The sequence below is a fragment of the Idiotropiscis lumnitzeri genome, chromosome 13 (genome assembly GCF_059441095.1).
Source record: "Idiotropiscis lumnitzeri isolate Australia: NSW breed Sydney's pygmy pipehorse chromosome 13, RoL_Ilum_1.0, whole genome shotgun sequence".
In the NCBI taxonomy this organism is placed as follows: Eukaryota; Metazoa; Chordata; class Actinopteri; order Syngnathiformes; family Syngnathidae; genus Idiotropiscis; species Idiotropiscis lumnitzeri.
The window spans coordinates 11,909,656-11,933,263 of NC_142403.1; the positions used below are offsets into that span (position 1 = coordinate 11,909,656).

Consider the following 23,608-nt stretch of genomic DNA (forward strand, 5'->3'; position numbering starts at 1 on the left):
TTGTAAATGTGATGCGTACGCTGTGATTTCTCATGAAGCGACACAGCGCCTTTGTAGCAGTGTAGGGGGAGTGGAGTTTTCTCATTCTTGAGAATTGAGCTCCTCCCATAGTGGCGCATGCGCACTGCAATTCTTCACTCCCTTTTTTCTCTCACTCGACTCTGGCTTCCGGACGCCGAGAAACGGCGCTGCCGCCGAATTTAAAGAGACAGGCTATAGTTAGTTTAAACCCGATAAACGGCAACCATTGTCCCTCATCGTTTTTTCCTTCCCCCCTCCTCAGATGCAGCCTGACTTGAGTCCGCTCGTTCAATTCGACGATGTTTCGCTAAAGTGTGTTTGAGTCGCAGCAACCTGTCTGTCATCTGCCTCCGCTCGGCTGGATTTTCCGTCCGTTAGCGCCGTGTCGAGCGAGACTGTCGGAGCCAGGCAAAGTAGGGCTGCTTTGCTCGCTGGCTCACTGGTGGCAGGCTGGCTCCCCGACCGAGAGGACGCTTTGTCGGCTAGCCAACCCGCCGAAGCGACACCGAAGCTTCCCTCGCAAGTTGGGCTCCCGCAGCCTCCCTTCGCCGGGCTCATGGCGAAGATCCAGGCGCACAGCACGGCGAAACAAATCAACCAAATTCAAGACAAGCCTTTCGTTATAACACAAAAGCAAGTGCAGCAGCAGCAGCAGCAGCAGCACTTCCAGAAGCTCAAGGTAAGAAGACAACAGCAAAGGGGGAGGAAAAGTCCCCTCAGAGTCACAACCATTTTGTTTTATTACACCGGGCTTGCCTTGTTTGAAGCACGGAACGTCGAAACGAGTGAAAGCGTTGTTGGCCAAAGCCGCGGAGCTCACTGGCCTATGAAAAGTAATTCATTTCTCAACAGCACAACATTGAGATTTCATCTTAAATGTGGGAAGTGTATTTTGTATGAGCGGGCGTCACAAGTGACAGTCGAGCGACACAGTTTGCGCTACTTTCTTATTACACGATGTCATTGGCGGCCACGGAGAGCAAATGTGAACTCGAAAAAAAAGCTCGCTTGTGGGAAGTTCCTCCTCGTTCTCCTTTTCAGCCATCCTGAACAAAGTGGAGGACGTCAGTCAGGCTAGCCGAGAGAGGCTACTCCACTTGATTAGCGGCTTCTTAACACGTTTATTCGTGTTGCAGTGTTCGCAATTTCTCCCCGTCGTGAGGTGGTTAAAATGGGCGACGAATAAACCTCGAGTGTCAAAAATGTGCATGCGTGTGTCGGTGTTCGAGGAGTTATTATCGTCATTTGACTGGCTAATGCTAACGCGAGTAGCCCTGAGAAGATATCTGACAATGCTTTGTGCGAACATACACTATTTCATCGTAACCTAATCCCAAACTTGCTCGTAGCGAATAAAGAAAGACACGAAGCAGTGAACAAAAGCCTCCTGGCGTGTTTTGGTAGCCACGCATTCATCCATTTATTTATTTATTTACTTGAGCTGAACACCGCGTACAGCTGTTTACTTGAGTATTTGTTGATTGAGATTTCAGATTGGACAATGACAATGTATGCCGTACCATTGAGGAAATTCCGCTGTGCGTTTGTGTGTGTTTTGCTTATTGAGCTACATATAAAGCGTACGCTGTTGAAGCTGCAGCAGAGCTGATTCAGCATCCTGCTTCGTTATTTGACCATGCAAAAATGCTTCTGTAGTGTGTTTAATGCTCCAAATGTTCTCGACGTGTGTTGCAGGTTGAAGATGCCTTGTCGTACTTGGACCAGGTTAAAATACGTTTTGCAAACGACCCTGGCATATACAACAAGTTTCTCGACATCATGAAAGAGTTCAAGTCACAGAGGTATTTCCCATCTATCCATTGCTCTGCATCCACTTAACATGCAAATGCTTGGGTTTGTGATGTTTGTCTGCAGGGCTTTATTGCAATGCTTCCAATGAGTAACCAAAAATAAAGCAAATTTGTAATCACTAATTTGATTGTTTTTTTTTTTTTAATCCCCTTTGTTCTCTTCTTCAGCATTGACACTCCGGGTGTAATAAACCGAGTGTCACAACTTTTCCATGGACACCCTGACTTAGTATTGGGCTTCAACGCCTTCCTCCCACCTGGTTATCGGATAGAGGTCCCAAAGAATGGAATTGCCTTCCTTCAGTCACCTTTCTCCACACAGGTGAGTCAGTAGCCGCTTTCACACTGTATTCCAGGTAAAGTGTCGTTCCAGAGGCTGTAATTAAATGTGTGGCCACGTCAGCGGGACTGTGACTATCGCCGTATACACAAGTTGTGCGGGTAGTGAGTGCCTCCATCCATGCTTTTCCTATACTAGGTTAAATCACTAAAAACCTCTTTGAGGATATTTTCTCTCTTTAAATGCCAACGTACATGATTAGAAAAAGGGCTGACTCTTCCGTATCCTCTTCAGTGTTGCAGGGATCTGGGGCCCATCCCAGTTGGCATCATGCAAATAGTCTCCCGAATGTTGTTGCCAGTCAGTCACGGGTCACATGTAGAGACAGATAATCATTCATTCACACTCAAATTCACGTTGTCACCGATTGGAAACTGAACCCACACGACCTGCAAGTAAATCAAGCAAATGTACCAATCCAGCATCAGTGACATGGACTCTGAGTCTTTGGTCATAAACTCTACACTCAGGTCCCGGCTGGCAGCGCTGCGCCTCTTTTCTACCATTGAAAGATACGATGTCAAAAAAGCTGTGAACTTTTATGAAGTTGAAAAAAGTTACCCAGTATCTCAAAGTCTTGATGTTCATCAGTCCAAGATTGGTCGAAATGGAGAAACTACATGACTCTTGCTTCTTTTTCACGGTGTGGTCGTCCTGTAAGGATGATTGCAAGAGCACTGTGCAGAATGCTCAATCAGATAAAAAAAAAAAAAAAAACCCACAAACCCCCCAAAAAACCAAGAGAGTCCGCTGAAGACTTTGACCTGCTCCCCGCACAAAGATTTTTCCAAATCTTCATTTTTTTAAAATCTATCTTCCGAACACAAAGATCAGGACGGGCACAGACTTCCATGGTTGCTAAGTGTTTCTCTAGAGGACCGGAGAGAGGAGTGTTCTAAGATGGCTATGTCAGACAGAAAATACTTGCATTTGAAAATGCTTCCTGCCATCGGGGGAACCAACTTTTATTTAAATAAATAAATAAATAAATAAATGATGGTGTTTGTTAGTCAGGGCGCTTCTTTGATTGGCTACATTTCATTTAAGTCACAGTCCAATTGAGTCAACTCGCTCGAGAGTAGTCGGCTTTCCCCACACACAAGAAGGTTCTTGATTTGTTTATATTGAACACTTTACATTTAAGATTATCGTCCCATCTTGTTTTGGATCCTCTTATTGGGACAAATTCACTCCAATCACACCTCAGAAATAAGCATCTGCACAACATACAAAATAGTTGGGCATTTTATGTCTTTTTTTTTTCGGAAAGGGTCAAAATCAGGACAAAAGCCGTCCAATTTTTTTTGTGTGTGTGTGCGTGTTCCTGGCCTTGGAAATTGTTAAACAAGTGCAAGTTTCATGGGAGAACACTAAAGAGGAAACTGTTGCTGTCTGCAAAATATTGCAGCATGTTTGAAGTTTACGAAAGAACACATCTTGGATGTTCCACTGGCAAAATATCCTGTGGACAGATGAAACCGAAGTTAAATATTTGGGAGGAACGCACAATGTGGAGGGAAAACGGCACAGCACACCAACATCGAAACGTTATGCCAGCTGTGGAGCATGGTGGTGGCCGCGTCATGGTTCCGACATGCTTTGCTCACGCAGAGTCTGAAGGCTTACTGCCGTCAACAGAAACATCAATTCATAAGATCATCAAGATATTTTGCAGAAGAATTTGAGGCTTTCTGCCCAACAGTTGAAGGTCCAAAGAGGATGGGTGTTGTAACAGGACAGATCAAGAGCAGAATAGCTTCAGAGGAAGCAAATGCTCTGCAGTACGCTATGTTGTGGAGTGGGCCAGTCAAAATCCCGACCGCAGTCCGTGTGAGATGACCTCAAGAGAGCTGTTCAAACCCGAAATTCTTGGAATCTTACCGTTTTGTAAAGCGCAATGGTCCAAAATGTATCCTGTTCGTTGTGTATGTCTGATCTGCAGCAAGTGAAAATGGTTTGCTTTGGTTGCAGCCTTTTGCTGCTAAAGGACCGGATTTATTACAGTATTCAATCCAATGATTATTACTTTTTTTTTTTTACCTTTTCCTCCCTGTCCTCTGAATGTTTAGTCAATAAACATATAAAAATGTATAATTGTTAGTGTGGTGTTTGTTTAAGAAGACTGTGTAACTCATTTTTGCGTTTTCAATGAAGATCAGACCACCGGTACAGTTTATGACCAATTTAATGTTTGCAAAATCCAAAATTCCAAACTGTTCACATACCGTTTCCTTCCACTGTATGTTCTTGGTGTTTTTCTGAAACATAGTGTGCATGGGATTCTGGCCATTTTTTGGTTTTATGTGTCTGTATTCAACTTTTACTCTCTTTTTCACGGACTGTGTATGGATGGTCGGTTGCCTTTGCGTTTGTCGCGTTCGGGTGGGCTCCGTCGCGTTTCTCACATCCTGTCAAAATTTTCTGCAAATGAAACATGAACACTGACCGGGCAGGCATTATAAAAAGAAATGCTACGGATGGCATTGTAGGTAAATTAAACACATGGCTCAGCTTTAGAAGATTTGTAAGCAGCAAGTATGAGATGCAGTGCTTGCCATCACTCGACACACTGCCTCCAAGTCGCTCCACCCGCTTTAGAAAAGTCACGTTTAGTCGCATGCACCCTTTTCTAATTAACGCCGAATAAGTTTGTCATCCACGCTGTGACTGTCGTGTCAAATGTTTTGACAATTTAAAAATCTCACCAGACATCCACGGCAATCTCAGCCTGTCACATGTTGCAGTTGCATGCAATGATATTGACCCGAAGACTTATAGAATGGAAGAAGTGAGTGAAAGAGGTTGTAATACGTTATAAAAAGTAACATTTTATGAATATATAAAATATAAATGAACATGATGTTATTTGTGGATTACCCAGAAAGCTTACCTTTGAAATCAGAATATCTGTCTCAATACATGTCATTGGCAAACAAGAGAATTCTCAATGAAAGACTTAAAAAAAAAAAAGAAGAAAATAGACAGTATTCAAACAGATGTAGATTTTATAACCGATTTTACAAAGCATCATTGTGTTCAATATGCTCCTTGCCTACAACAAGACATATTTTCTTCATCCTCCCTTTTTGTCATAGGTCTAAAACTCATTTTCTTTGATTTATGTATTCCTTCAAATGCATGCAGCTGCACACGTTTGTCTTTTTTTTTTTTTTTTTTTTTTTTTTAGCATATTCTAACATTAATTGCATTTTCACAGCCTTCAATCAATGAACCCTGAGTATTTGCTGTAAATAAATAAACCATTATGTTCCGAAATTTCACATCAGATTTGCAGTGGGATTTTCAAATGCAAACACTCCAAGTGGGCTTTGTACAATCCAACAGGCTGTGAACACACACAGTTAATTTTTCTCGATTTATTCCAGCAAACATTTGCTGGCGTAAAGATGCAATATTCTCTGTCATGTCCTGTGTGGTCTCCTTTTGATTTGTGAAGGACATTTTGGGCTCTTGAGCTGCTCAATGCACCAGTTTGCTGTGGTAAAGCTGCACTGGCGGTGTCAAGTGGCTTTTTAGAGATTTTTGTTCAGTTAGGAGAACAACCGCAGTTAAAAAGTACGCTACAAGGACCTAAACAAAACAGTAAAGCTAAATGTTGAGACTCAATCACGTGATCGGGCTGTTTATCTGCCACCATAATAACACCACATTGGTGTTTGCTTCATTGTACACGTGAATACACAAACACATTTGGGCAGGTAGTATCTCAGGTGTTAAAATGACATGGTTCAAATTGTGTCCACTATCTGGGCAATCTGTCACTGACTGCTACTTTTGTAAAAGATGGGTGTAATATTCTATCAGAGCACTCATACTTTAATTTATCATCTATTCAGGTGTCGCCCGGCCAACAGGGGAAGATCGTCACCACCTCCACTGTGACATCGACTTCAGGTGCCGCGTCCGCGACCACCTCTGAAGCGGGACCGGCCCACGCCGGTGACTCCAAATCGGCCCCAGCCGAGTCCCTATCTTCGTCAACTTCAACAGCCGGTCCCCCAGAAAATCCCAGCAGACTGTCCCTCCCCTTGACAAGCAGAGAGAGTCAGAATCAGGCCGCCAGCTCGTCCGTGTCCCCGCCCGCCTCAGAGACCAGCCCTGTGGAGTTCGACAGTGCCATCAGCTATGTGAACAAGATCAAAAACCGCTTTTTGGACCACCCAGAGATCTACAGAGCCTTCCTCGAGATTCTTCACACTTATCAGGTACTGTTTTGTTTGAAAGCTGCACTGCACTATGCTGATTAAGTTGCTCGCCATGGCTATGCTGTGGCCTTCTCTCCTTCACTCTGGCTGGTGGCCATTTTGATAATGCTCTTCTGCCTTCCATCTTCCAGAAGGAGCAGCTGGAGGTGAAGGAGAGCCGGGGCAGTCGAGGTACCAGCGGGATGACTGAAGATGAGGTCTTTTCCAAAGTTGCCAGTCTTTTTAAGGGACAAGAGGACCTGCTGGCCGAGTTTGGTCAATTCTTGCCTGATGCCAAGAGATCGCTGGTCAGTAGAGAAGGAGCGAAAGAAGAGTCGGCTCCTTTTGGTCCCTCGCTTATTCTGCAAAATGTCATGCTGATAACCTTGTCTTTTTAATAATGAGCTGAACGCGTAGCATTCATATGAATCTATTGTACTTCATTGACGACACGTGGTTCAATGTGTTATCAATAGTTCACCGGGAACTCGCTGACAGGAGCGAAAGAGCAGCTGAAAAGAGCAGAGGATGACGACCTGATAATCAAACAGAATAAAAAGAGGCCCAGACCCATACTCCTGCCGCACATGTCTCCACTACTCAAGGTCGTGCACTGGACTATTTCACGACTTGTTTAACGTCAACGTATAAAGTATTTCAACGTGACTGTTTTCCCCCCCTAAAGAAAAAAATGAAATATTCCTGCACCAAAGACCAGTCCATCGCTTCGGTTGGCAAACATGGAGTCTTGCGAGAGTTCTCCTTCTTTGATAAGGTGACGAATCGTTCCCCTTTTTCGATTATTAGTGCCGTGTTATTGCACAGTTTCTATATCCTCCTTGTCAATGTGATTTGTCCCTTAGGTTCGTCGCCTGTTCAAAAGCCAGGAAGTGTATGAGAACTTCCTGCGTTGCATTGCCTTGTTCAACCAGGAGGTGGTATCAGGAGCTGAGCTACTCCAACTCGTCACTCCTTTCCTGGGGTAAGTCCAAGTTGGAAATGCAAAATGACGACATTCATCTGTTTTAACATTATTTAGTTAGATTGTGTGATAATTATCTGAATTATTGTTGTATTGCACTGGAGAGGGGAGCTCTCTAATCTCGTTGCACACTTGAGTACAATGACAATAAAGGGATTTCTGATTCTGATTCTAAAGTCCGACATCTTAAATGCTAAAATGCAACTTTATCGCGACTCCTCCTACATGAAGTGTTCTACAAAGATGTGAAAGATTTAGAAATGGTTCTTTTCCCAAATAGCTACGGTCATGTGAGTCTCAAATCCGAAAATTAAAATCTACGATTTCACTCATTGACTTACAGCACATCTGTTTATCCCGAAGCTCTGTGAGCATCTATTTAAAAGTAAAAGTGCTAAAAGAAACATGGCTCATGGGTTGGTGTTACTGGGCCTTTTATGACAATGGAGAGTTTTCCTGGCATCACACAAAGATTGTTCTTACCTGTTAGATTTGCATCCTCTGTATTAAAATAATGGGAGTGCAGCTCTGAGTTAGAGGTCAGCAATTACAGACAAACTAGAGAGGAGCAAATCACAAATTAAAGATCACAGTTATGGTGAATTCTTCAATTGCGTTTTCCAATGCCATGGACCATGCGTTTGTAAAGCTGTCACAGAAACGTATTGGGAATGCATTACTGTATTATAGTCAAAAGAAATATGTGACAACATGATATTTGTAGCATGTTACTCCTATTTCAGTAAATAGCCTAATAGCATTACGTAAAAAAAAAAAAGAAGTAAACAGTGTCTGGAATCCCGATATTTGTCACTCCTGATTGAATCCAAACGCTTTCCAGGAAGTTTCCTGAAGTGTACACACAGTTCAAGTCCTTTTTGGGAGACAAAGAGCTCTCTCATGCCATGTCGGGGCTGTCTGATCGCTACATGGAAGGAGGAGGAGGCAGGGAGGTGGATTATGCCTCGTGCAAACGCCTGGGCTCCAGCTACAGAGCGCTGCCCAAGACCTACCAGCAGCCTAAATGCAGCGGGCGCACCGCCTTATGCAAAGAGGTGTTTCTTTCCATTTCCTATTCACTTAGTGCGTCATTGAAAGCGAATTGCATGGTGCACAACAAACAATTCTCCGCACAGCGAACCCTGCCACTAATGCTTTGCTCAATGTGTTTAGGTGTTAAATGACACCTGGGTGTCATTCCCCTCGTGGTCAGAGGACTCTACTTTTGTCAGCTCCAAGAAGACTCCTTATGAGGAGCAGCTGCATCGCTGTGAGGATGAAAGATTTGAGGTACTCCATAAATCTTTGTCAATTGCTCGAACCTTTATAGTGATTATGGAGAGTGTAAACTAATGACGTCATGCGCGCTTATTGACAATGTTTAGGGAGCTAACCCTTATCACGAGTCACAAAAATCTGGGATGAATTGACACCCCATTAAAAAAAAAAAGCAATAATAAATCTCTGTTGTGGCGGTAAAGCACGAAACGTATTTGCCAATTGCCAAAAGAAAGTGGAAGAAGTCGTAGTCACGGCAACTAATGTGTGAAGTAAGTTGTTAAGTTTGCTGCTGCCTACCACCGAAACAAACAAAGAGACCATCTCCCCTGCAAGCTCGCTAGTTTACCATGCTTCATTCGCCACAACAAGGATTTACTGTTTATATGACCAAAAGGTACGATAAGTTGCCAGGATTCTACTTTTGGCCGCAATGCGACACAGAATTATAGTAAAAAAAAAAAAGCGGAAGTTTTGAATCCAACCGGAATTCGTTACCTGTTGTCAACATGAATAGGAAATGGAGATTTTGGGTTCAAGTCGGAACTCTAATTTGAATATATAGAAGTCACAGGATCAGCAAAACAATTTTTTTTTTTTAAATTGCCCCAATAATGATTATGCATTAATTACTAAAACCATCAATATACTCCAGACTATGATACCCAACACTTTGTCATGTCAAACTAATTTTACATTACCCTATTCAAATAAATGTAATGCCTATCATTTCATTTTGAATAAAAAGAATGCGCCGCAAGTGCCAGGAAGCTGGCATGTCTTTTGCTACATTAGCCATCCTATTACGTTTTTCACTTTGGGATGCATAGATGCTCACTTTTTTTTTTTAAATACATACGCATCGCACTTTGAAGAAATGCAACTTAAATACAAATATTTCCATTTCAAAATCATCCCAATTAGTTGGATGTTGTTCTCGAGACCAACCTGGCCACTATCCGAGTGCTCGAGAGCGTCCAGAAGAAGCTGTCGCGTCTCTCGCCCGAGGACCAGGATCGCTTCCGGCTAGATGACTGCCTGGGCGGCACCTCCGAGGTCATCCAGCGGCGCGCCGTGTATCGGATCTATGGCGACAAGGCTCCTGAGATCATCGAGGGGCTGAAGAGGAGTCCTGCCACGGCAGTGCCTGTGGTGCTCAAGAGGTCAGAGCTCTTTTTTTTTTCGCTTCTTAATTGTCAGGATTAATGAACAATATTCACGATTGTGCTTACTTAGACTCTTCTCTTATAGCCCTCTGATGTACCGTATCTAAATAAAAGACGCAGTTCTTCTGTGATGCAGTACACTCGAAAACCACAAAACTACCGCCTCAGTGATATACTGTACAGGTTACTGAATTAAATACATCTCGGACAGACTTGATCGAAAAACGAGTCTTTTCGCCTTAGTACAGGCGGAATGTTTGATAGAAGTCTCATTAGATTCGGCATGTGCGCCTAATTTTATGGCTGTTGCGTGGGTGTTATGCATATAGATAGGTAGCGGTATGTTAAGCTTCAACTTAAAGGCTGCTTTCTGAACGGATTGCGAAAGCTCCCATGGCAGTCAACAACATAGTGGTGCTCACATGACCAAATTAAAGAGTTTCCAATTGAACGTGCATGGCGGTTCACAGGTTGAAAGCCAAGGAAGAGGAATGGAGAGAGGCCCAGCAGGGTTTCAACAAGATCTGGAGGGAGCAGTATGAGAAGGCCTACCTCAAGTCCCTGGACCACCAAGGAGTTAACTTCAAACAGAATGACATGAAGGCTCTGCGCTCAAAGAGTCTCCTCAATGAGATAGAGAGCGTCTACGATGAGGTAAACACTTTTTTTTTCCCAACTACTCATGCCAACCGGCATCTGGACGCAGTATCATAATAATGTTACGTATATGATTTTGTGTGCAGAGCAGCATCACTAATACATTAGTCAGAATAGCAAAATCTGGCTCATTAATCCTTTGCTTTTTTTTTTGGTTCAGTGTCTTCAATGATGAGCTTTTTATGTTACAGGCATAACACATGAAGCATTACTTCCACTCACACATGTGCGTTGTTATGTTTCAAGCTTGGTCTGTTTTCAGAGTTCATCAGCATAATTTGCCTCAGTGATTTTTGAATTTTGTAAACCCTTTGAGCCAGTTGCTGTGTGTTTGACCAGACAGAGATTCACATTCCTCGAGACTGCCCAATTCCTTCATCTTTGCATAATATACCCAGAACAGAAAAGAAAACAATGAGCCTTTTATTTTCTCTCTCTTTGCAACAGCAAAGTGGACCGTAGTAGCACCCAAAAATAATGTTCAAGAATCAAAAATCCCAAAATATTAAGAACTGAGGCTGAATGATGAGAATACGAAAAGCAAATAAACTTTTCTTTTCGTACACTTCTGCTTCACAAAATGTTCATTTTGGGAAAAATATTTCTGTGACGGTTGATACAACCCATTTTAAGCTCATCTTTGGACTTGCGTTATAGCGACAGGAACAGAGCACGGAAGAGGGCGGTGTCGGCCAGCAGGCTCGCAATGGCTCCAGCCCGTCGTCGGCCAGCGAGCCTCATATGGTGTTTACGTATGAGGACAAACAGGTCCTGGAGGACGCCGCCGCACTCATCATCTACCATGTCAAACGCCAGCCCACCATTCACAAAGATGACAAGGACCACATCAAGCGCATCATCCAGCACTTCGTCCCCGACCTGTTCTTCTCGCGCCGCGGTGAGCTCAGCGACACGGAGGATTGGACAGACGAAGAGGCAGAGCCAGAGGAGGGAGGAGAGCGAGGGACGAGCGGGGCAGCATCAACGACGACGGCAACAACAGCAGCAGCGCCGCCGCCGCCGCCGCCACCACAGCCGCTGCCGCCGCCACCACCAATAACAACAGTAGGGAACGCTAACACTTCTGATGCAGCAGCAACCAGTAGTCAGTCTCAACCTCAACCAGCCCAAGGTCAAGGCCCGGCCCAAAGCCAGCAGCAACTAATCAATGAATCCAGAAGGAGGCGCTGCAGCCCGTCCCAACCGCCAGACACTGATACTTGCAGCACTCCCGGCAGCACCAGCCAAACTGTGACCACCACCACCACCACATCTGTGCCTGGATCCACACCTCTGGAGGCCAGTTTGGGCGCCGCTGCCGAGAAGGTGGACCTGCGTGACCCCGAAGCAGAGCACCAGAAGGAGCTGGACGATGTCTACAACCTGTTCTTCGTCAACAACAACTGGTACTTCTTTCTGCGGCTGCACCAGACTCTGTGCTCGCGCTTGCTGCGGGTGTATCGGCAGGCCGAGCGGCAGCTGCTGGAGCACCGCGCCGAGCAGAGCAGGGAGCGTCTGCTCGTGGCCGAAGGGAGGCGGGAAAAGGCGTGCGACCTCGCAATGGAGCTGCGTCTCAAACAGCCAAGTAAGTTGGATGAGTCTTTTAAAAGTAGATCTGTTGATGGTGTCTTCACAGTGATGTGGTTTTATTTTTTTTACTACTTCTTTACTGGCTTCCACTTCATTTCTTTTATTTTTTTTTGAGTGGCAGGGTAATCAACTTCCTCACATATTAAAAACATGTTAAATTAATGAAAAATTCCAAATTGTCTTAATGGCTCGTTTGTCGATATTTGCTCTTTGATTGGCTGGCAAACAGTTTTAAAGTGTACCCAACTTTTGCCTTGGTCATTTGGATCAGGCTCCAACTCACCCCGAGGCTAAACGCAATAGAAAATGGATGGACGATTCTAATACACCTGCCACAATGTTGTCACCTTGTGCAATCTAGGTGACAATCTGAGAAAATTCAATACAGCTGATTGGCAGGAATGAATTTAACAATCTGTGTGTTATTGTGGGTGTGTTACGTAGTGGTATGAAACTAATATAAATAAAATAAAACCAATATATTCAACCAAGTATGGCAAACAGCTCACATTATACATATTGTAGTGCAAATATGGTTAACCAGTCACAGTCCGATTCACACCAACAAACATTTTAGTCTTCAGGTGGACCAGAGCCACAACTTGAACCTAGGACCTCTGTTAGATTGACGCGCAGTGTACCACTGTTTTGCCCTACAGCACTTCTGTCGCTCAGTCACTGTAATTTCGGGACACTCCATCATCCATGTCAAAAATGCCCTTGCTGAAATGTTCAGTATTTTTCATACTTGCCATCAAACCCAAGCAAAAAAATGAGCGTGACTTCCTTTGTATTGCTAACAACCGTACACAGGGCGATGTCACAGCTCCGTGGTTGAAACTAAAGGCGATGTTAACACTTGTCCATGTCACATACATGCTTGTGCGTGCAGGTGAGGTGGAGTTAGAGGAGTACTACCCGGCCTTCTTGGACATGGTGCGCAGCCTGCTGGATGGCAACCTTGACTCGACTCAGTATGAGGACACACTGCGCGAGATGTTCACCATTCACGCCTACATCGGCTTCACCATCGACAAGGTCATCCACAATATCATCCGGCAGGTAGGCAAAGTCCCGCATGCTGCACTACCATGTGATGTGCCTCACAGCTAAACGTTTACTCTTTGCACGGGTCTAGCTCCAGCACCTGGTGAGCGACGAGGTGTGTCTGCAGGTGGTCGATCTATATCTGGCCGAGAGGAAAAGAGGGGCCGCCGGGGGGAATCTCTCTTCTCAGTGCGTGCGCGCCGCCTGGGAGACGAGCTACCAGTGGAAGGCTGAGCGAGCCATGACTGAGGAGAACTGTTTCAAGGTCAGTGCCCATCAGAACTGAATCAATTTAACGAAGGCGTGAAAGCACATCATTAAAGTCATGACTTTTGTGGATAGTGCAGTTTAGCTTTTTCCTGTTTTCTTTTTTCTTTGGCGTTTTAAGCATTGGCTTGTGAGTGAGAAGTTCACTGCCGCACACAGAAACTTTTTTAGGCTGTGCTTCACGTTGGAGCAGATTGTTCAGCAGAAAACCCATGAGGGGGGGGCAAAAAGAGATGACAGGTTATGTCCCGCTATTGATCCAGTGGAGCGATTACTCCATTAAATCTGCAAAGCTGAGCGTTTGTGAACGAGTGACCTGGCCTGAACAGCAGAAGATGAGCAACCTATGCAATGCACTTATGCCACTTTAGATGATTTTTGCTACGTAGAGAATGCTACTCTGCACTCTGAAAAAAAAATGGTGTAATCATTTCTACATTAGCATTTATGTGCAGGCCTTAGTATCTCTCAATGCAGCAAGTTTTTTTTTTTTTTTAAATGAATATCGAAGTAAAGTGAATGCTTGTCTGGTTTATGAACTTTATACAACGAAGTAAATACGTGACCCATGAACAATCTAATGAATCTTCTGTAAGTCACAATTCCTGAAACTAAAACAACATACTCTAAATGGTTGACGCGAACATCGAAGCTCTTCCTTTGAGAGGCTCCATACGGGGATGCCCTGAAAACCGTTTTCTGCGCTGAAGAAAAAAAAAAAACACCAGTTGTCAGTAACAGTGGCTGCCCTCCGGCTTCAGCTGCAAGGGGCCAATTTTATTAGTCCAGTCAGTTCGTGTTGAGGGTACGTACTGGGCTATGGCCTTCCTTTGTGGCGTTTGCATCTTCTCTCCTCTGACTTGTGTGTCGCTTTCCCGGGCTGACCTGCAATCAGCCGGCGATGCTAATGAGAATAAGTAGTGTAGAAAATGGATGGATGAACCGGTAGTTCTTTATTTGCCGGGAAACATTTAATGGCTTTGATTTTTGCTCAATCACTTTTTATAAAATTGTAGCAAATGGCTTGATATGTGCCTTCTTATTTCATCAGGTGATGTTTATTCAAAACAAGGGTCACGTGACTATGACGGTTGAGCTGCAGGACACCGAGGAGGCCCAGACAGATGACCCCTTGGATGTTCAAGTAATTACATTAGATAGCGTAACATCAAGTTGTGTGATTGGGCCCAATGAAATAATGTCATTTATCTTGTTTCAGTGCTTGTCCAGCTACATGGAGCAGTTTGTCGGAACTGAGTCAAGTCTGTGTTCACAAGCAGACGGCTACTTTTTCAAACCTGTCTTTCTTCCACGGTAAGCTTGTTCAACTCTCGCACTTGTTCGTTTTTATACTTTTACATTTCAGGCAAAATCTCGTGTTGGCTTGTACCTGTTCCAGCGTTGGAAAAGATTGACTCGTGTTGCTCTTGTTTAGGAACCTCCGTCGCTTCCGGCGTTGGCAGGTGCGCCAAGTGGAGGCGATGCGCTGTAGGCGAGAGTGGCACCGGCAACTCGGCGTGGAGAACGCCGGCAGCCTGGACTGCCGTTTCAAGCTCAACACTCACAAGATGGTGTTTGTCATGAACTCCGAAGACTACATGTACCGTCGAGGAGCGCTGGTCAAGGCCAGGAAGGTAGGGTGGAGCATCTTCTTTCTTATACCCTTACAAAAAGGGAGGCAATACTACAGACGGGAAGTCAAAATGTTAACTCACTTCGGTTTGACAAAAGACTTACCACCATAATATTGCCATAAAAACGTTTGCGAATCTGAATCGTAAATTAGCCAGCTAATGATTGTTTTGGGGATTTTGGTATTTCTCCCCTTGTAATGGGATGCCCGAGTAGCAGATGGGAAGCGCGCGTTACATGATGTTTAAATAAACCTCTGCTGTTAGCATCTCTCTCATGGCGGTGTCATGCACGGACGCTTTTTTCTTAGAGGGGGCGGGGATTCAGAACGGGGTCGAGGGCTGGCAATTTTATGAACAAGGCTGGAGGGTCGAGGCCGGATGGGTACCTAGATTGCGGCCGGAGGGTGGGGGACTGTCCGGCAAAAAAGGGTCAAGTGCCCAGCTCTGGTTATTTGTCATACCTAAATAAGACATTTTGGACCAATTTGTTGGACTCAGAAATCTGCCCCAAAAAATCCTGACTGCTTTGCGACCCTATTTGAGATTGACTGTTTGAAACCGTCTTTCCTGTCTCAGTCTCAGCACCAAGTGGCGGCAAACCAGCATGAGCGCTTGGCCAAGTGGCACCGGGGCTGGCGGGCTGAGCACGTGACGGCCTCTGCCGAGCGTGGTGTGCACAAGTGGCTGATGGGAGAGGACGAGGAGGACATGATCCCCTGCAAGACCACCTGCCTGTCCACGGAGCTCAAGGGGCAGGCGGTCAACAGATACCGTGTTCATTACAGCGGTAGCAAAGCCCCCGCCTCGCCTTAAGAGAGGACACTCATGTGGAGATACAGACACACACACACACACACACACACACACACGCACAGAGATCGTGGTTACATGCATGAACATCCTCACACTAAATAAACAGTGCAGTACTTGTGTACCTTCACCCACATGTTCACTCGCTCGTGCAGACTGAGCATGTCGGGAGAAAAAGTCCTAAACTAGTGTGGACTCACGGGGGGGGGGGCACGAGACCCCCCCACCAACCTTCTTAAAAACCCTCTCACTCAGCATCAGCAGTATCATCTGGCACTAAAAGTCAACAAGACTTGACCACATAATGGAAATAGTTTCAGAAATGTGAATGTCTGTTCATTTTTCTTTTTTTTTTTTTTTTAAATGAAAGTCTTGTGTAGTTTTTAGCTTGTAAAGCCAGATAGCCTTCTGCTTGGTGGATTTAATGCGCGTTTTTACAAAGGAGATCATGTTATAAACGCGTGTATGTTTGTTTGTGTATCCTGTACCCCATGATGACAAGTATGTGCATATGTATTTTTTCTATATACAGTATGCATTTACACCATTTGAAGATCATGTGATTCTTTATAGTGTTTGCTGTTGGCCAACTCTTGATGTTTGCATTAATTTTCTTTGCCCCACATTTTGTATCGTAGCTAAATGCGTCATAAGCGAGGCAAACAAGAAGTCCTACGAGTTGATTGGTTTAATACTGAAGAAATTATGTAACATAATCTTTATTTCACTGAATGTTTTCTTTATGTTCTCAGATTTTTTTGTTCCCTTTTCTTTTGTTTTGCATACTGACATTGAAAATAAAAGCAAAAATATCAGTGTTAAAATAGAATGTACAACATTTATCCTGTATCAGTTATCATAAAATAAACAACTTAGTTGTGACCTTCTTAGATGTTGATGGTGGACACGTCCGAAGCACTTTTTAATGAAGCCAACCTAGAACTTTAGTACATTGGTGAATTGGTTAATATTTGTCGCTACTTGAGGTTCTGGGTCGGAATCTCAACTGATTCTGTGGTGGAGTTTGTTCTCCGTGTGCTTGTAAGAGCTTCCTCCCACATTCTAAAAACATGCATGTTTGGTTAATTGTCCATGGATGTGCTCGTGCTTGGGTGACCACTCCAGGATGAACTCTCGTCCAAAACCAACTGCAATAAATTAAAGCTCACCCTTGATGAAGATTGAAGTCAAGCCGTGTAGAAAATTGATGCTCACAAAACGTCCTCAAAATCTGGAACAAATCCAAGAATAGGAAAATAAGTACTTAAATATTCATTTTTATTTCCATATGTTATTGGAAAGTCAAATACAAAAACTAAAGTCCTTTTTAGTGTGAAGGATTTATTTTTCTCTTGGGTAAATGAATCTTAAATTCGGTTTGTTTAACAACAGGACGCAATTGCGTAGCGCATGCGCAATGACAATCAGATGATGGACTTCACCAATTTGGAAACTTCTTAATTTGCTTTCATGCGGAGTTAATGTGTGCTATTCTTCCGTGTGACATGAATTGGTGAGTTGATATTTGTCGACCAACCTGCGTAAAACTAATAGTACATCACGTGCAGGCGAGGTTTTTAGTACAGGTGTTAATGCTAGCTTTGCTACTTAAAATAATTACTTAACTGTATGTTTGAATATTGTACTATCATCCTTTTAATTCGTCGTCTTGAGCTTGTTGTTGCTTACGCGTAAGAGGACGCACTGCATTATTTTCGTCCATTAACAATATTCAATATAACTTTGCAAAGACTAAATGGTCATTATTGTAAACCCAATTTCAAAATGCTGTCCTCAAGTGGCCGCGAAAGTAACTGTAAGTTAAACTCCAACCAAGTCGAATGCAGTGCGCAGTTGGAGGTGTGGCTCAATTTAAAAAGCACAGGACTCCACTGTAGGTCTCCGATTTGACGTTAAAAGTAGCATTTATCTTCGTTTGGGCGTTACACGGTTGTGTTGTCTGAATTATCTCATTTAGTTAGGTGTGCTGAACATTTTATTTTCGAGAACATTTGTAATACAGTACTTGACGGTTGCGGAACCTTTCTACTTTCCGTCTTTCTGGTGGAATTTTTTAACACACGTACATTAGTTTTGCTTCTTTCATTTATAAACTCGAAATTAAACCACTGGTGCTCACAAATTCATGTTAACCTTTATATGAATTTTTTCGTTTTAATTCAGCCTAACATTGTCTCATAAAAAATACGTGTTTTCGTTTTAAAAACGAATAATAGCTAAACTGTTGGCGCAATGCATTGTGGGACTTTGAGACTAGTAACATAAACCTATATTTCAACAAAGTTAAATCGTATAAATTAAATTTGTCTTGACATTTCCTAGACTTTGTTCTAATTAGTCGTGGTTTAGTTAATTTGGGCAAAAGTGTTTTCTAGATTGCCCTCTGAGTAAAAGTAGTGCTTACACATATGACTACCTGTCGTCGATCAGCTTAAAGTTAAGACTATACTTTCAGGGATCATTTCTATAGTCGTTGACTTGAGGAATGTTTTTCTAAAGTGATTGGTCTCGCGAACTACGATGATGAGCCAAGATATTCCTTCCTGAGCGTGAAGCGGGCTTTGAATTGTGATTTTTTTATCACGTGTTCTTTGCCATTGATGAACGTTCGCTACTTCTTAATGGAGTAATGACGGAGGGAATATGTTCAGAGTAGCTCGTGACAATAAGTAAAATTAACTGTCATGTACTCATGAAGGACGATTGTTGTTCCTCGTCCAGGGCGCTAATAGTACAGTAAAATACTTCTTAAATTCGTTTCTCCATACAGTATTATGTTGCTTATCAAACATTTTAAGCACAGTCCTTAAATATGTCATTTTGATTAAATCTCTTGAGTCAAGGTTTGAAATTTATACTACATTATACCTTCAGATACATCCCAAATACGCTATGCAAATCTCGTAGCGGTTTCCGGAAGCTCTGACCGACAGCATTTCCCCGAATGACCAGGAAATGGCAACTGAGTTGCGTCAGTGCGGCGGGTGTTGCGTGGGACCTACTTTCTAGGTTGCCCTCTGAGTAAAAGTAGTACTCTCACAGACCATTAGCCGTCGTCGATCAGTTTAAAATTAAGACTATACTTTCAGGGATCATTTCTATAGTCGTTGACTTGAGGAATGTTTTGCTAAGGTGATTGGTCTCGCGGACTACGATGATGAGCGAAGATATTCCTTCCTGAGCGTGAAGCGGGCTTTGAATTGTGATTTTTATCACGTGTTCTTTGCCATTGATGAACGTTCGCTACTTCATAATGGAGTAATGATGGAGGGAGTATGTTCAGAGTAGCTCGTGACAATAAGTAAAATTAACTGTCATTTACTTGTGAAGGGCAATAGTTGTTCCTCTTCTAGGGCGATAATAGCACAGTTAATACTTCTTAAATTCGTTGCCCCTAACGGCATTATGTTGCCTAACAAATTATTTTAAGCACAGTCCTTAAATATATCATTTTGATTAAATCTCTTGAGTCAAGGTTTGAAATATAAACATCATTATACCTTCAGATATATCCCGAATACGCTATGCAAATCTCGTAGCGGTTTCCGGAAGCTCTGACCGACAGCATTTCCCCGAATGACCAGGAGATGGCAACTGAGTTGCGTGAGTGCGGCGGGTGTCGCATGGGACCTACCTTCTAGGTTGCCCTCTGAGTAAAAGTAGTACTCTCACAGACCACTAGCCGTCGTCGATCAGTTTAAAGTTAAGACTATACTTTCAGGGATCATTTCTATAGTCGTTGACTTGAGGAATGTTTTTCTAAAGTGATTGGTCTCGCGGACTACGATGATGAGCGAAGATATTCCTTCCTGAGCGTGAAGCGGGCTTTGAATTGTGATTTTTATCACGTGTTCTTTGCCATTGATGACCGTTCGCTACTTCTTAATGGAGTAATGATGGAGGGAGTATGTTCAGAGTAGCTCGTGACAATAAGTAAAATTAACTGTCATTTACTTGTGAAAGGCACTTGTTGTTCCTCTTCTAGGGCGATAATAGCACGGTTAATACTTCTTAAATTCGTTGCTCCTAACGGTATTATGTTGCCTAACAAATTATTTTAAGCACAGTCCTTAAATATATAATTTTGGTTAATACTTCTTAAATTCGTTGCCCATAACGGCATTATGTTGCCTAACAAATTATTTTAAGCACAGTCCTTAAATATATAATTTTGGTTAATACTTCTTAAATTCGTTGCCCCTAACGGCATTATGTTGCCTAACAAATTATTTTAAGCACAGTCCTTAAATATATAATTTTGGTTAATACTTCTTAAATTCGTTGCCCATAACGGCATTATGTTGCCTAACAAATTATTTTAAGCACAGTCCTTAAATATATAATTTTGATTAAATCTCCTGAGTCAAGGTTTGAAATCTAAACAACATTATACCTTCAGATACATCCCAAATACGCTATGCATATCTCGTAGCGGTTTCCGGAAGCTCTGACCGACAGCATTTCCCCGAATGACCAGGAGATGGCAACTGAGTTGCGTGAGTGCGGCGGGTGTCGCATGGGACCCACCTTCTAGGTTGCCCTCTGAGTAAAAGTAGTACTCTCACAGTTCACTAGCCGTCGTCGATCAGTTTAAAGTTAAGACTATACTTTCAGGGATCATTTCTATAGTCGTTGACTTGAGGAATGTTTTTCTAAAGTGATTGGTCTCGCGAACTACGATGATGAGCGAAGATATTCCTTCCTGAGCGTGAAGCGGGCTTTGAATTGTGATTTTTTTTATCACGTGTTCTTTGCCATTGATGAACGTTCGCTACTTCTTAATGGAGTAATGATGGAGGGAATATGTTCAGAGTAGCTCGTGACAATAAGTAAAATTAACTGTCATTTACCCATTCAGGGCGATTGTTGTTCCTCGTCCAGGGCGCTAATAGTACAGTAAAATACTTCTTAAATTCGTTTCTCCATACATACAGCATTATGTTGCTTATGAAACGATTTAAGCACAGTCCTTAAATATGTCATTTTGATTAAATCTCTTGAGTCAAGGTTTGAAATTTATACTACATTATACCTTCAGATACATCCCAAATACGCTATGCAAATCTCGTAGCGGTTTCCGGAAGCTCTGACCGACAGCATTTCCCCGAATGACCAGGAGATGGCAACTGAGTTGCGTGAGTGCGGCGGGTGTCGCATGGGACCTACCTTCTAGGTTGCCCTCTGAGTAAAAGTAGTACTCTCACAGACCACTAGCCGTCGTCGATCATTTTAAAATTAAGACTATACTTTCAGGGATCATTTCTATAGTCGTTGACTTGAGGAATGTTTTTCTAAGGTGATTGGTCTCGCGAACTACGATGATGAGCCAAGATATTCCTTCCTGAGCGTGAAGCGGGCTTTGGATTGTGATTTTTTTATCACGTGTTCTTTGCCATTGATGAACGTTCGCTACTTCTTAATGGAGTAATGACGGAGGGAATATGTTCAGAGTCGCTCGTGACAATCAGTAAAATTAACCGTCAGTTACAAGTGAAGGGAAATTGTTGTTCCTCGTCTAGGGCGATAAAAGCACAGTTAATACTTCTTAAATTCGTTTTTCCTAACGGCATTATGTTGCCTAACAAATTATTTTAAGCACAGTCCTTAAATATATCATTTTGATTAAATCTCTTGAGTCAAGGTTTGAAATATAAACATCATTATACCTTCAGATATATCCCGAATACGCTATGCAAATCTCGTAGCGGTTTCCGGAAGCTCTGACCGACAGCATTTCCCCGAATGACCAGGAGATGGCAACTGAGTTGCGTGAGTGCGGCGGGTGTCGCATGGGACCTACCTTCTAGGTTGCCCTCTGAGTAAAAGTAGTACTCTCACAGACCACTAGCCGTCGTCGATCAGTTTAAAGTTAAGACTATACTTTCAGGGATCATTTCTATAGTCGTTGACTTGAGGAATGTTTTTCTAAAGTGATTGGTCTCGCGAACTACGATGATGAGCGAAGATATTCCTTCCTGAGCGTGAAGCGGGCTTTGAATTGTGATTTTTATCACGTGTTCTTTGCCATTGATGACCGTTCGCTACTTCTTAATGGAGTAATGATGGAGGGAGTATGTTCAGAGTAGCTCGTGACAATAAGTAAAATTAACTGTCATTTACTTGTGAAAGGCAATTGTTGTTCCTCTTCTAGGGCGATAATAGCACGGTTAATACTTCTTAAATTCGTTGCCCCTAACGGCATTATGTTGCCTAACAAATTATTTTAAGCACAGTCCTTAAATATATAATTTTGGTTAATACTTCTTAAATTCGTTGCCCATAACGGCATTATGTTGCCTAACAAATTATTTTAAGCACAGTCCTTAAATATATAATTTTGATTAAATCTCCCGAGTCAAGGTTTGAAATATAAACAACATTATACCTTCAGATACATCCCAAATACGCTATGCATATCTCGTAGCGGTTTCCGGAAGCTCTGATCGACAGCATTTCCCCGAATGACCAGGAGATGGCAACTGAGTTGCGTGAGTGCGGCGGGTGTCGCATGGGACCCACCTTCTAGGTTGCCCTCTGAGTAAAAGTAGTACTCTCACAGACCACTAGCCGTCGTCGATCAGTTTAAAGTTAAGACTATACTTTCAGGGATCATTTCTATAGTCGTTGACTTGAGGAATGTTTTTCTAAAGTGATTGGTCTCGCGAACTACGATGATGAGCCAAGATATTCCTTCCTGAGCGTGAAGCGGGCTTTGAATTGTGATTTTTATCACGTGTTCTTTGCCATTGATGAACGTTCACTACTTCTTAATGGAGTAATGACGGAGGGAATATGTTCAGAGTAGCTCGTGACAATAAGTAAAATTAACTGTCATTTACTTGTGAAGGGCAATAGTTGTTCCTCTTCTAGGGCGATAATAGCACAGTTAATACTTCTTAAATTCGTTGCCCCTAACGGCATTATGTTGCCTAACAAATTATTTTAAGCACAGTCCTTAAATATATCATTTTGATTAAATCTCTTGAGTCAAGGTTTGAAATATAAACATCATTATACCTTCAGATACATCCCAAATACGCTATGCATATCTCGTAGCGGTTTCCGGAAGCTCTGATCGACAGCATTTCCCCGAATGACCAGGAGATGGCAACTGAGTTGCGTGAGTGCGGCGGGTGTCGCATGGGACCCACCTTCTAGGTTGCCCTCTGAGTAAAAGTAGTACTCTCACAGACCACTAGCCGTCGTCGATCAGTTTAAAGTTAAGACTATACTTTCAGGGATCATTTCTATAGTCGTTGACTTGAGGAATGTTTTTCTAAAGTGATTGGTCTCGCGGACTACGATGATGAGCGAAGATATTCCTTCCTGAGCGTGAAGCGGGCTTTGAATTGTGATTTTTATCACGTGTTCTTTGCCATTGATGACCGTTCGCTACTTCTTAATGGAGTAATGATGGAGGGAGTATGTTCAGAGTAGCTCGTGACAATAAGTAAAATTAACTGTCATTTACTTGTGAAAGGCACTTGTTGTTCCTCTTCTAGGGCGATAATAGCACGGTTAATACTTCTTAAATTCGTTGCTCCTAACGGTATTATGTTGCCTAACAAATTATTTTAAGCACAGTCCTTAAATATATAATTTTGGTTAATACTTCTTAAATTCGTTGCCCATAACGGCATTATGTTGCCTAACAAATTATTTTAAGCACAGTCCTTAAATATATAATTTTGGTTAATACTTCTTAAATTCGTTGCCCCTAACGGCATTATGTTGCCTAACAAATTATTTTAAGCACAGTCCTTAAATATATAATTTTGG

At 42.8% G+C, this 23,608-nt stretch overlaps 1 protein-coding gene and 8 non-coding genes across 9 annotated transcripts; all 9 read left to right on the forward strand.

Annotated features, from left to right (window-relative positions):
- Positions 1-124: 124 nt before the first annotated feature.
- On the forward strand, positions 125-16,704 carry sin3b (SIN3 transcription regulator family member B). Its single transcript, XM_088313630.1, has 19 exons — positions 125-700; positions 1,717-1,823; positions 2,001-2,154; positions 6,030-6,398; positions 6,530-6,685; positions 6,854-6,982; positions 7,063-7,152; positions 7,241-7,359; positions 8,201-8,414; positions 8,533-8,649; positions 9,562-9,800; positions 10,274-10,457; positions 11,118-12,045; positions 12,943-13,112; positions 13,189-13,362; positions 14,416-14,508; positions 14,584-14,678; positions 14,800-14,998; positions 15,575-16,704. The coding sequence occupies exons 1-19, from the start codon at positions 578-580 to the stop codon at positions 15,809-15,811; spliced, it is 3,897 nt and encodes a 1,298-aa protein (XP_088169756.1). The 5' UTR covers positions 125-577; the 3' UTR covers positions 15,812-16,704.
- Positions 16,705-18,268: 1,564 nt separating this feature from the next.
- LOC148324374 (small nucleolar RNA U3) lies at positions 18,269-18,486 on the forward strand. The gene has a single exon (XR_015846412.1). It is a non-coding gene; the product is annotated as a small nucleolar RNA U3 (small nucleolar RNA).
- A 416-nt stretch (positions 18,487-18,902) lies between these two features.
- LOC148324375 (small nucleolar RNA U3) lies at positions 18,903-19,118 on the forward strand. Its single transcript, XR_015846418.1, has one exon. It is a non-coding gene; the product is annotated as a small nucleolar RNA U3 (small nucleolar RNA).
- Positions 19,119-19,534: 416 nt separating this feature from the next.
- On the forward strand, positions 19,535-19,750 carry LOC148324376 (small nucleolar RNA U3). The gene has a single exon (XR_015846413.1). It is a non-coding gene; the product is annotated as a small nucleolar RNA U3 (small nucleolar RNA).
- A 677-nt stretch (positions 19,751-20,427) lies between these two features.
- On the forward strand, positions 20,428-20,646 carry LOC148324377 (small nucleolar RNA U3). Its single transcript, XR_015846416.1, has one exon. It is a non-coding gene; the product is annotated as a small nucleolar RNA U3 (small nucleolar RNA).
- A 420-nt stretch (positions 20,647-21,066) lies between these two features.
- On the forward strand, positions 21,067-21,284 carry LOC148324378 (small nucleolar RNA U3). The gene has a single exon (XR_015846419.1). It is a non-coding gene; the product is annotated as a small nucleolar RNA U3 (small nucleolar RNA).
- Positions 21,285-21,700: 416 nt separating this feature from the next.
- LOC148324379 (small nucleolar RNA U3) lies at positions 21,701-21,916 on the forward strand. The gene has a single exon (XR_015846411.1). It is a non-coding gene; the product is annotated as a small nucleolar RNA U3 (small nucleolar RNA).
- A 503-nt stretch (positions 21,917-22,419) lies between these two features.
- Positions 22,420-22,635, forward strand: LOC148324380 (small nucleolar RNA U3). Its single transcript, XR_015846410.1, has one exon. It is a non-coding gene; the product is annotated as a small nucleolar RNA U3 (small nucleolar RNA).
- Positions 22,636-23,051: 416 nt separating this feature from the next.
- LOC148324381 (small nucleolar RNA U3) lies at positions 23,052-23,267 on the forward strand. Its single transcript, XR_015846415.1, has one exon. It is a non-coding gene; the product is annotated as a small nucleolar RNA U3 (small nucleolar RNA).
- The last annotated feature ends 341 nt before the right edge of the window (positions 23,268-23,608 follow it).